The 13,679-nt window shown below is 37.3% G+C and overlaps 1 protein-coding gene across 7 annotated transcripts in view; it reads right to left on the bottom strand.

Annotated features, from left to right (window-relative positions):
• Positions 1 to 979: 979 nt before the first annotated feature.
• The window catches only part of LOC121739404 (protein NDRG3), a 136,309-nt gene continuing 123,609 nt past the window's right edge, over positions 980 to 13,679 (bottom strand). For 5 of the 7 annotated variants that reach the window (XM_042131867.1, XM_042131868.1, XM_042131864.1 and 2 more), the window contains 5 exons: positions 12,884 to 13,025; positions 9,843 to 9,989; positions 8,398 to 8,643; positions 7,205 to 7,289; positions 980 to 3,127 (listed from right to left, as the gene is read on the bottom strand). In XM_042131867.1, the coding sequence (XP_041987801.1) occupies positions 2,997 to 3,127; positions 7,205 to 7,289; positions 8,398 to 8,643; positions 9,843 to 9,989; positions 12,884 to 13,025 (751 nt within the window). In that variant the 3' untranslated portion in view covers positions 980 to 2,996. Of the gene's footprint in view, positions 3,128 to 4,351; positions 4,438 to 7,204; positions 7,290 to 8,397; positions 8,644 to 9,842; positions 9,990 to 12,883; positions 13,026 to 13,679 lie in introns of all 7 variants that reach the window. The other 2 variants (XM_042131865.1, XM_042131866.1) reach the window with 2 other exon arrangements.

Here is a 13,679-nt window from a genome sequence, read left to right as displayed (position 1 = left end):
TACATCCTTAGCGATTTACGTGAACGTTTTCGAAAGAAATCAAATGCACATAAAATATGGGTGAAGGAGTAGACAAAGCTAAACATTTAAAAGCAATGCTTTAAAATTCATACAATAGAAAAATGCAACGTAGTCGCGTCACAAATGAGAGGTGGGATTTTTGTAATAATTTGCCGTTGCTTGAATATTTATTTTCATTGTTTTTAGAAGCAAAACAGAGTGCAGACCAACTTAGAACTTGCAAATTGATCCACTAAAGTTACATCATGTATAATTGCCTAACTCACAGCCATGGGCGTACCCAGGTTCTGGGCCAGGGGGCGGGGGGGCAAATTACCCAGGTTCTGGGCCAGGGAGGGGGGACAAATCAGATTTTTCATAAGCTAGGTGCTTATAAAGAATAAAAAAAATCATAATTTTTAGTTGTAAAAATATTGTATTGCAAACAAATGACAAATATTCGTTTTCTTAATTTTTATAGATAAAAGTACTTAGTAGGGACGTAAACATGATCGAGGCTGCCCCCCCCCGTCGGTACGCCCATGCTCACAGCCGTACTCAGATACACTTAGGGCGTTTGTGCACTACACGGAATTTTACCGTCCGGCGTTTCACGTTTGCCATATAAATAAGGTAGGAAATCGAGATGCCGCGCCGCGCCGGATGGTATAATTCCGTGTAGTGCACAAACGCCCTGAAGATTAAACTTCAATTTTCTGAAAAGTTTGACAGATAATGTATGGGGCTGTATGGGGCTTATGTCAAAAACTTCATTGAATTACAATTATTAGGTAATTAATATTCGTCTCTGAGAGCGGCAGTCAGAGACATTTACCTAATGGATGATTAAACTTCAATTTAATGAAGAGTTTCACAGAGACAGATAATATTGTATGGGGCATATGTCAAAATCTTTTAAGTTATTAATATTTGTCTCTGAGTGCGGCATTTATCTAAGGACACAAAATGAAATGAACACTTATTAAAATCACCTTTATTATAGACCAAAAGGAAAGTAAGAAAATAGAATAACAAAAGTACGACGTAGCGTTTAGTCTGTAACTATACGTTATAGTTCCACTATATATCCATTGTATGTCTACGAAGCGATAACTGTATGACGCTAACACTATTTAGGAACAGCATACGACAGTTTGAAATTGAACTCTATATTTATGTGTATTAAGCATCTTTTAGAACATCGTGTTGGTCAGAAGACACGTCATAGTGCTACTACACTTCTACAGATCGCTACACTGTTTAACACCTATAATAAATAATAAACACAATAATTTATTAAAAGCTAACATTAAAGTATAAACTCATACGATCACAATTCGTTTAACAGGCCGAAATATATACTATATATAGCTCGAAATATTTTAATCACAATCATTCTTTTCATAGCCTAACAAATCTTCAAAACGTCTGATCCCTTTAAACCATTCGACCTAAACCGGCGAAGATCACTCCGATTCGAACACCGATATCATATGATATGTTATATATACATTATCTATTACTGTGTTATGGCAATATACTATCGCGATGTAGGAATCGGCAGTAACTCCGCCCTTCAGCAGCCCCAGCATAAACAATTTGCGAAATGTCACGCTACTGTATAAAAGTTACAATTGATAATAACTTTTATTTGAAAACGTTGCGAATACGTCCTCGAAAATTGTTTAGGCCAGGGCCACAGATCTTCCCTGTGAGTAAACTCTTTGATAACGCCTCTTCGGATGAGATTTACTTAAAGAAAATAATTTAAAGCTTACTTTACCTAGCTAAAATATATTAAGCATTTTGTAATTTTAATAAACTTAAAATAATAATTGACGAAAATCAGATATGGCTATGGTAACATAATGCTAGTAATACAAAAGAAGTAAAGGAAATCCACATACAGACAACTTCCATTTAGCACACACGATCGATATCCATCCTATAATAGTCGATATCCGATACGATATCGAACCGATAATGTAAATGATAGCAGGCTTAGCATACCTCGGGAGATTAATACTCTAAATTTTTGGGAATACTGTCAATTTTTGGGACATAATGACAGATTTTCTACGTCAGTCTGTCTGTTACTTTTTGTCTATTCTTGCCTAAAAGAAACCGATGCTACGGCAGTTATGTTATGTAGGCAGGTTTCACTTATGTGTTTTTACTATTCTCGGTACGATATCGCATCGGACGATTTAAAAATACTTCTACGTCTTATCGTTGTCGTCGAATAAAAAAATAGGATAAATATCGAGCGTATATAGTTACAATCGTTACAAAGAGTCCGTCCACATTAACACATTTCATTGTAATTATGAATATTTCGTTTAGCAAAGTCAAAAAGCTTATATAAAAATGAACTACGTAACGGCTACAGTAAAACAATGACGCTACTACTAGTGGGGTGTGGAGGACGAGTGTTAATGTGAACGACACACAGACATTAATTCAATAGAAATGGTCACGCGCCGCTTGTCAGAAAAAAACCCGACTGCCTTTACACTTCACGACTAGAATACGACATATGTCAAGTCTAATTTAACGACGTAGAACGTGTCAATCTGTATACATACCCTTAAAAAAACTCCTTCGGTACAGTCGGGTAAAAATCCTGACATTCTATATTAACGTCCCAGTCCGGTTTTATCGCTATAGGAAGATAGCGAAGTCGTTTTTTTCTTGATAGGAATTATTTTTTGCGTACATTAATATAGATTGACGCGGCACGCGTTTATTTCTTTAATCTGGGAGGCCATTTCTATTTCATTACTATGATTTCTGTGGAACAACCCTAATGGTTGACCACTAATGGTATAACCACGAGTGGTTATTGTTTGACCACTAGTCGTTAGTTGTTGATCGCTAACAGTTAGTGCTTCACCACTAGCAGTTAGTGCTTTGCCACTGTTGGTGGTTTACCACTAGTGGTTTGGCCACTAGCGGTTAGTTGTTGACCGCTAGTGGTTAGTGGTTGTGTTAGTGGTTTAGCAGACCACGGCTTCGGAGATAGGGTTCTCTGTGATGCGGATGACGGGCGAGTGTCGGCATGGGCGGCGACGGCTCGCGTCCGATAGACGACGGAACGCCACTATTTTCGTTGGCGACAGCGGCGCCACTGTGAAAACAATAAAGTATCAATAAAGGTAAGTGGTTACACAATGTACTTACTCAATTTTAATGCACATCCAATGAAAAATAAGCTTTATGTTCAGTAATTTAAGATGGTAGTGATTTTGACTATTTGGATAGAAGTGGACTGCGAGATCGTAAAAGATACGTGGACGATTTGTCGTATCGTTTTAACATTCCAATGCCTTATGACGAGTTGAGATGTAGTTAAAAAAAAGTGTAAAAGGGGCGAAAAGGAGGGAAGGGACAAGAATTTGCTATTTAAAAAAGCTTAATCGGTACTTAAGTTCATAGCTTTTACCTTTAAATTTTTACAACAAAAACATTTTTTATCTCAATTCAAAATACTGGAAAAAACAGTCTTAAAAGACATTTTATTGAATTTGTAGTACTTAAGTAACAAGAAGTATCGAAAATTCATACGAGCCCAAAAACCCTCGCACCCCGCAGAATTGATATTATTGGTCTATTTAGCTTGAAGTATGTCGTCAGCACAAAATATCTTATTTCAGAGATGATAAAATAACTAATGGCCGGTTTACATTATTCCAATCAGGTGGAACCAACGGACACTGGAATGCAATTCAGTGCATTGGATCGCTGGATTAGATCACTGGATTGGAAAAATGTAAACTGGCCATAAACTTACTGTACCAGCTCAACAGTTCAAAATCTGCGGTGTTTCTAAGGATAGCACTCACTTGAGTCTTGACAGTCTTAAGACAGACTATTTTTTCTTTTTGTAGAATAAATACAAGTTGCTCGATTGCTTACACATATTATAATAGTCGGAGATCGTTAGTATCAAGAGGCGACACAATTTTTTTAAGAAGTAGCTGGTTTTAGAATTTAGGCCCACTAACACTAGACCCACTGCCAACAGTCTAGATTATTAAAGTTAATTGCGCATAAAATATCTATTATCTCTCAAATTTTATGAGAGAGAAAGTATGGTAATTCGATAAACGATTAGCAAAAACCCAAACTGCTGATTGTGAGCCTTACTATCGGTTTACATTATTCCAATCTAATGATGGATTGCTGCTGGAATATAAGCTGGAATATTCCAGTGCATCCTGCAATGGATTAGAATAATGTGAACCGGCCATTAGTTCTGAGATGCTCTTTCTATATGAGTCTGTCTTAAGCCAGTATTCAAGCGAGCGCTCGTTCTAAGTATGTAATCGAAATAGCAATAGCCAATACTTACTACTTAAGCCTGATTCGTAATAATTTTCAAAGATAAACCAGACGACGACCTACTGAAACTGCCTAGTTTTTGCAGTGCCAACACAGCTACCCGTGGACGGAAACAAAAAAAAAAACAAATTGAGTGCATGCGTGTACGAGTAGCTAGTCCGCTACAGACGGCAACGATAAATCAGCCTGAGGCCGTTTGTCCACCGCCGCAGTCAAGTCACCGACAAAAATAAAAAAGAGAGCCACTTTATGACCATGGCTTTAAGTTTCATTTTGCTCTACACCACCACAGAGTAGCGGCATGGGTCGCTAGACTAATGTCGGTAGAAAATTAAATCTACAGCCATTATCCTAAAGTAGCATTTTATTTGAATTTTTGTCGGTGACGTCCCGGTGACGGCGGCGTAAACAAATAGCCTTATATAACTCTCGTTCAACTCAGGGGCCGTACCACGAAACTGTTTTGAGACTCAAACAATCGAACGAAAATGCCGCGTCCTACTCTAACAAACGTGAAATGACGTTGTTAGAGCAGGACGCAGCATTCTCGTTCGATTGTTTGAGTCTCAAAACAGTTTCGTGGTACGGCCCCTGGATCCAAAATTTGACCGTGCGGTATGGTTAGAGCGCTTTCACACTACTATGTCCGATCCAATTCTGATCCGTGGCTGTGAATGTGGTCCTGAGACGCGGATCTAACTATATGATAGCTTACGCTATTAATCTGACTTCGGATACCTCACTTCTCTTCGTTATCCGTGAATCTCGAGTACAGATCGGATCCGGATCGGACGTAGCACGAAAGCGCGTCCATGTCGGGACTTTACGTTCACCAAAAACCGAACGATACGTTTTCGAAATCGAATCGAGCGAGAGTTGTGAATACCCTTGGCCTTGCTGCATTTTTCTGGCATAGAAGACAATTATTATAAATTACCTACTACTATATATTTTAAACTTTAATATTTTTAATATATTATGTGCACAAGTCGTCAAATACAAACAATTTATTTTCCGGAAAAATTACATGCAGGTACAGCGAAATTTAACTTAAACTTATTAATATTATGTCTTCTATGACGGACTGTGCAGTTTTATCGTTACGAGTGTAGCAGAAGTAACACAAATGAATAGTAAAACGAGACAAAATAGATATTAAAAAATTTATAAAAGTCGAATTTTGCGTAAAAATCACATACATTTTCGTCATATTTTACTATCCGCAAAAAATATTAAAGTCTAGCAGTAAGCGTAATGAATTAAAAAGTTTTATATACTTAATTAAAATTATGACTAGACTATAAAAAGAACTATAACCTTAACAATACTGTTACTTTAGAATCATTTTATTAGAAATACATTACTAGCGATTTTTATTTTACTGAAAATATGTAACATCAATCAATAATAATTATTATTAAGCCATTTTAAAACTGAGATGTCATGGTTGCTAAAATAGGTACTTACGTCTGCGTAACAAATAATACACAGGTGAAAAAGCTATATTTTATTTGGATACTTTTACTGAAGTGAACTAAACTACTCAGTACTAATTTATCTTATAACTATTGAGTCCGATTGGCCAATAAGAATTATGAATAAGGAAGAATTATTATTCTTATATTTTTTTTTAAATTAGCAATGATGTATTTAATAACTTTTCTATAAGATATTTTTTATAGAAAAGTTATTAAATACATCATTGCTAAATTTATTTTAAATTTTGAAAGATCATTTTTTTTGTTTAATCTGAAATTATTAATTCATTATTCTTTGTAGAGTTGTGGTACTGTAACCATGACATTTCATTCTAACACGGCGCTCAAGGCGTTCGGCGATACATACCATATGTGAAGCCGCTTAACTCATATCCAGTCGAAAACATAAATTAAATTAAAAAAAAAACATAAACTTTAGGTGTTTTTAAAAGTGAAACTTCTTTAGACCCAATTTTACCAACGACTGTTAAAGTTAATGCTCGAATTCATGGGCGTACCCAGGTTCTGGGCCAGGGGGGGGGGGGGGGCAAATTACCCAGGTTCTGGGCCAGGGGGAGGCAAATTACGCAGATTCTGGGCCAGGGGGGGGCAAATCAGATTTTTTATAAGCTAGGTGTTTATAAAGAATAAAAAATTAATAATTTTTATTTATCTATTGCAAACAAATGGCAAAAATACGTTATTTTTATAGATGAAAGTACTAGATAATATACTTAGTAGGGACGTCAGCATGATCCAGGGGGGGGGGGGGGGGCGATGCCGCCCCTCGGTACGCCCATGCTCGAATTAGCATCACGTTACCTCTTTCGTTTTTCAAATGAATGAAAAAGAAGGCATGACATTTTAACAAGATGTTAACACTAACAGAAGTTGGTGAGATTATTGGGCCTTAGGCTCACTGACAGTCGAACTTCTAGGTCATTCGTTTGCACAATACTCGGAGAACGTAGAATTTCATACATTGTCTCATCAGGTAATGATGAATTCTCTTCTCGCGTATGCGAATATTGCTATCGCACTTTTATGACCCCATTAGAAAGAGATAAGTGCCAAAAGAAGTATCACTTCTGTCACGTGTCTGTACACGTTATGTCTTAAAGATTAAAAATTCTAGGACATGCAAATAAAATCTACTTAACATACATTATTAACGGCTAGATTATATTTTTAAGTTATATACTTTTATGGTCCTCTTAATTTACATCATATCTTGAAACGCAAATTATAAAAAAGTATATTTACAAACGTGCCATATTATTTTCATCAATTTCTGCATACACAAAGTTTTAACACATTTAAGTGTTTATGAACACGTGAATTGCAATATTTATAGTGTTGTTTCAACGAGTGGTCGCTTTACTTACCGTAACCCTCCCCTTGTAAGAAGAGGCGGAAAGCTTCTGATATCTTCTGAGGTTGCTCTTCCAGAACCATCGCAGAATCAGAAATCTGAAATATTGGTTGCGACCATGTTATTGACTATTTAAGCTATAATAGAGAAATACTTCTCCTTGGTCCAGGGGCTTCTAGACATACAACATTTCTGACCGAAACCTGCATTAGTGTCGCAAGATACTTCATCACTTTGTGGGTTTTCAACTTCTGCCTACTAAAGCTACTACCGTTATCTTTTAGAATATACTAGCTGACCCGGCAAACGTTGTTTTGCCATATAAATAATTTTTAATAATGTGAACAACCCTTATTACTTAGGGGTTGAAAAATAGATGTTGGCCGATTCTCAGAAATACTCAATAGGCTCAAAAATTTCATGAGTCGGGCGGTCGGCAGTCGGAGTACGGTCAAGTACGGGAACGAACATTGTGACACGAGAATTTTATATGGACGCTGTTAAGCATTCGTGTACTAACCCACACAAAAATTACGTATTGAGTTATGAATGCAGTTATGTTCTGTAAATGATTTAGAACTGCAAGACTGCATTCAAAATTTAACAACAAAAAAAATGTGGGTTAGGACACTAACGCTTAACAGCGACCATATATAAGATTATTAGAGCTTCTTGCTCTAGGATGCGCTTCTCACATTAACACCAAAAAATGTTTTTTCCAAGATATATTAGTGCAGACTAATCTTGTGATCATCTGAGTCATTGATCATGACCCATGTGTCGGATGGGCATTTGAATGTCAGTTCTGTGCTCTCACCAGTCTAGTTGGTCTTCAGTGCCAGTTGCTACGGCTTTACAAGTAAGCAAGAGGAACTCATTGTATGTGCATTTTAAAATTAAAATTCTTCAAAATGGATATGAATACCTTGCCAGTCTTTAATCTGCAAATTACCACAAGAGATCCTATCGCATATGGATCTTTTTTTACACGGGGAAATGCTTTGCGCATCCCCGGCAGATTGGGGACATCGGCCGGGGTAAGTGGGACTATCTGAGGCTCTATCTACTAAAACCCCATGGTACTCTACTCCCCGCTTAGTCACATTCACGGGCACGATCAATCCACCGCAAATAGCATCTGGATCCTATCCTAATTCGACTCTCATAAAAAACACCTAACATCAGCGAGAAAAATCTAAAACTGACCTTCATCCAAGTAGAATTAGACGGCTGCAGTCGACCGTTGAACGTGACGGTATCCTCCACATGGGGGGACAGAGCGCCCGTGATATTCAGCACGGGGACCTTGATAGACGGCCCATCGCGGGAGATGCCCAGGTCCGTGCGGCTGGTGTAGCTCTCCAGCAGCATCGCCAGGTTCACAGGGTTGACGCTCCGCATGAAGTACGAGCGGTAGACCTGGACCAGGTCCTGGTTGCGGTCTTCGGGGAACTGGAAAGAAGTTGCTGTTGATGCATCGATTTCAGGTGCAATGGGGATCGAGTGCGCTTCAAGTGGGAAGACAGGGTCATAGAAGACATGACTTTCTCCCCTTAGTACCTATATCGACATAGGTATTGTGGCTATTACTACTCACGACCATATAAAAATTCAGACCACGACTGCGTCAGTTTTAACAATGGCTCAAACCATATTTTTTCAATATTTAACACAGTGCGACGTAAAATTAAAATTCACTGTTCACCACAATGATTCCACAGTCAATCTACATTTGAAATCGCTTTAGCTAACAACAGAGCGTGGTTTTAACTTAAATTAACAATACTGCACCAAATTGAATAAAAATATACAAAGAAACAACATTTCGCATTGCAGGATTACATATTAAATTAAAAAATGAAAATACTATTAAATTATAATGACATAAAATATACTTTTTTCTTGCGCTGTCGCTGTGCTTCAGAGAAATATAATTAATAATTATAATAATTCTTCGCATTTAAAAATAACAAAATAATATACGCAAAGCATGATGTTTCTAGGATGTTAATATTATAATTCAAATACTTCAAGTATCGTATCAACGTATGTAGAATTTCCTGCACCATTATTTGATCAAACTCGCTTAGAACGTAATTCAATACTAATTGCTGTTCGCCCATAAGGCGAACCACTATTTTCTTAGTTAATGTTCGGCTCTTGCCTTATAAGAATCGATATTGGATACATAGAAGATAAAAAAAAAAAGTAAAATAATTAACTTAAAAGAAAAACACATTAAAATTATGGAAATAAAAATTCGCAAGTAAAAACAGGGTTTTAAAATTGTATAATCATGGTCGTTGCTCAGAAGAATCGTCTTCGGATTAGTTTTCACGATCCACTTCAGATTAGTCCGTTAGGATCAACGATTCCCCAGACAGACCTACACATAAGGAATTAGCACTCCTACCGGTGGTAGGCATCGTAATTTCTTCGTTCGACTTTCAAAAAGTGTATCATGATACCCATTTTGAATAAAAATATATTTTATTTATTATTTATCTACTTTGAATGGATTTGAAAGTGGGGTTTTTGTTCTTACCCAAGGCAAGGCAAAGTGATGCCACATAACTCATCACATAGTCGATGACATGCGCCCTCTGTTTTTATTGGGTTAGAAGTGGGATTGAAAAGGTTTGTGGTCTTACCCGTCCGAAGTGATGCCACATCAGATAGTCGATGACATTCTGCGTCATGCCGCGAGAGCGGAGCGCTCGGCAGTTCATCTTCTGGAACGCCCACTCTATCCAGCCGGCCTGGCTGCTGGTGCAGTTGATGAGGGTGAGAGCATCCACCTGGAAATTATGAGTGAGCCTCGTTGATTCGTCATTAAAAACGGTAAAGAATGGACATACTGACAGATTTTAGTGACAAAATGGCGGATTTCCTTTATCTAGGTATCTGTCACTTTGTCTATTCTTTCGTAGATAGAAACCGTTTCATTTATCCGGTATATGTTTATTTTTCTTTATGGTTTCTATGGTGACCATACTAGGCCTGCAGGAGGCGCTACGGGACGCTGGACTTGAATGAAAAATGTTTCAGCGCTGTATCAAACGGCACATTGATACAAAGATCTAGCGCCAATAGTAAACGCGCGATGCTTGTCGTATAAGGCAGACAACAGAGAATGCTAATATAATTATAATGTGGAAAGTTTTCTCTGCGCTGATCAATGAAATGAGTATTTATGGTAGACATTTGACAGTTGTTTTTTCGAAGCTAAGTTTATTCAAGAAGATTCAATTTAGAAAAGACGAGAAGTGTATCTACTATTTTACTGCATTCCTTATTAATGCAGCTAAAGAGTGTAGCTTATTTTAATATTTACTCAAAGTATTTCTTAGAATGCGTATGGCGATGGCACAATGGATGTGATCCGATTTACATGATTTCACATATGTGCAGTGTGACACTCACTCGTATATATCACGCTTTTGAAGACAAAATAGTAACTTTGGGCAGAGAGACGGTAAAAATTTGAGACGTCTAATCCTTGGGGCATCCCACCCGTTTCTTCCTTAATGTCAGATACGCTTTATAAAGTGTTAGAAATCTCCTTGTCGAGGGTATACAATATAATACGATATACAATGTCCGATCCTTTAATGTCATGATCTATGGCATATTTTATCGACAAATTGGCCCTCAAATTTTATCTCTCTCTCACGGTTGTAAAATGGCAGCCATTTTAGTTTTTCTCGGGCTTTCACACTAATCACTATGTCAATCAGTCAGTCACCTTTGAGTTTTATATATATAGATTGCCTGTGTAAGCGTAGTCCACAAGTTCAGCTATCAAATGAGACCTTTTTTATCTTCATATGATATTTACATGAGAAGTACTGGTCAGATTAGTGCGAAAGCCCGAGAAAAACTGAAAAATGGCTGCCATTTTACAACCGTGAGAGAGAGAAAAAAATTGAGGGCCAATTTGTCGATAAAATATGTCATAGATCATGACATTAAAGGATCGGACACCGGTGTCGGGACACATTGTATACTGATACTGCTAAAAAGTTTTGAATGTATGTATTTTACATAAATAAAAGGATGAGGATATTTTCATGTTCCTTGAATGTAGAATCCAATGAAACTGATACTTCAATATTTGCGAATAAATCCGTAGAGTTTTCAAATAGTGGTAAAGTATTAGACAAACATGAGGACCAAACTATATGTTTGACCTTAGCGAATATAAAACTGCAAAATATGTAGTCGAAAGTTATATTAAAACCGTTGAGGTGTGAAATGAAATACCGACAAACCAAATATTGGAGTTCAAAATAAAGAGCATGGCAACAACATGGTGTAAAATACCGAAGTAATTTGCGAAATTCGTTAAAAACGCTGCATTTTTGCGCTTTAATCAAGCAAATGTCGGATCTGCTAATGGTTTACGGGAAATTGTTTGATTTTGTTTCATCTTTTTATTGCATTTTTGTATTCTCTTTATTACATTTTTGTAATTTATAGGCTGGTTTACAAATCTGTTTAAGATCGGGATACAACGGCTAGCGCTCGTTGAAAGAGGCCTTCGTTCAGCAGTGGACAGTGATAAGCTCTTGCGTTGGCTTAAATTGTAACCAACTATCATAAATATTAAACCAAAATCAACATCGAAATCAAAGCAGTGTCAGAATTAAGGCTCTGATTTAAAGGAAAGCTACCATTCGATTTTATTCTTATTGTGTAGCAACGGCCTTTATTGACAGTAATAATAATAAGGATAACGGTTAATATATCCTCTTCCTGTGCTGGTATTCTCGAGACAAGAAGATCCTGTCTTCAAGTTAAGAGGGCATTTTGGAAAGATGCCAAATATAACGTTAGAACCAAAAAAGTAAAAACAAATAGACTTCTAGAGTAGGAGAAAAAATCTATTTAACAAGAGAGGAAGCTTGCATTTTTCGTGACAAAAATATATTAAGACATCCTTCTTTTGGACTCAAAGAATCTTTATACAGGATCTCCTCGAATGGGCCAAAGACAGATTACAGACACACTTTCGCATTAATAATATATATTATGGATTAGTTTAACAATAGCTATCTAAAATAGAACAGTAGAACTATGAGAGGGTACATGTTTGCTTTGCTATCACGCTTTCGCAAACAGAAACACAATTCCTGCAAGAGATACATGTAAATAAAAATGTCTGTACAAATAAAAGAAAGGTCCGCTACGTGCATCACATAAAACTAGAGATTTTGTTATAAAGTTTCTGGGTAAAGTTATTACATGTTCCACAGGAATGAAAGATTGGTAGCAAAAGGTTGTAGGTTTAAGCCTTTAAGGCTGTGTTTCCACCAAAGATGTGTTGCGAGCATATACTTAATATATGGTTGCGAGGAATGTGTTTTTGAGAACCAATAGCATCGCCGCGCTGAGCGATGTCATGGCCAGGTTATGTCAATAAAGCGATTCTATTGGTTCTAAAAACACATTCCCCGCAACACATCTCTGGTGGAAACGCAGCCTAAGGCTCGTATTATGTGCGTCCACCCGATCGTGCGGATTGGCGGCTACACCGCGAGGTCACATAATTGTCATTGACATAAAAATGCCTCTGTTTTGTGCGACTGTCATTTTAAGAACACTGCTGAGTCACACAAAATATTTATATCATTTTATAAAAATAATTAGGTCCCCTGGATTTCTACCACATTCAGCAAGCCTGCAGCTTTACCTTCTCAGAGTTGGACAGAGCGAAGCGGGCGAGCACATTCGCGCCGAAGCCCACTCCGAAGCCGATAAAGGTTTTGAAGCCGAAATGTACCATCACGTAGTTAATCTGGTTGGCCAACTCGTCCATGGTGGGGTAGATGTACCTGTCAATGAAAGAAAAAGTAATGTTAAGGTGATCGCACATTCATCAGCACGCACGCGCCGAACATACCGCATATTCGTTTTATATCACAAAACGAATTCTAAAATGCGCGCATTTTAGTTTTGTGAAATGATGTGAAACCTCGCACATTCGTCCGCGCCGCGCCGTACGCGCCGCATTTCGTGTACTATGCGGTGCGTGGACGCGTACGGCGCGCACGGTGCTGAAAAATGTGCGATCAGCTTTATAGACCTCAGTTAGCTGAAATAATATCTAGGGAATAAAGTATAAGCTAACTATAACAGTATAAAAAGATATAACGAATGATAGTAATATGCTAAAGACTTTATAAAAAGTTAAAGAACTTTGCCAAATAGTAAGGTGTAGTTTTATAGCTATACTAGCGTTATTACATGAGCGTAGTTCACTGGGCCTCATTTTATGATTTCTAGAACCTGGTGCTACAGCTTGAAAATCTCAAAAAAATATCATAATATTAACAACAGCTATTAACTATTCGTTGATTGTAGCCTTTGACGTCAAAAGTACAAGCCAACTCGTCAAGTCTTTGTACATTAAATGGTTTCATTCAATGAATTCGCTAGTAATTCAATCAACTAGCCGATAACCAGATGACTGCGACATACCCACTACG

The sequence above is a fragment of the Aricia agestis genome, chromosome Z (genome assembly GCF_905147365.1).
Source record: "Aricia agestis chromosome Z, ilAriAges1.1, whole genome shotgun sequence".
Taxonomy (NCBI): Eukaryota; Metazoa; Arthropoda; class Insecta; order Lepidoptera; family Lycaenidae; genus Aricia; species Aricia agestis.
This window is presented reverse-complemented; position numbering and strand designations above follow the sequence as displayed.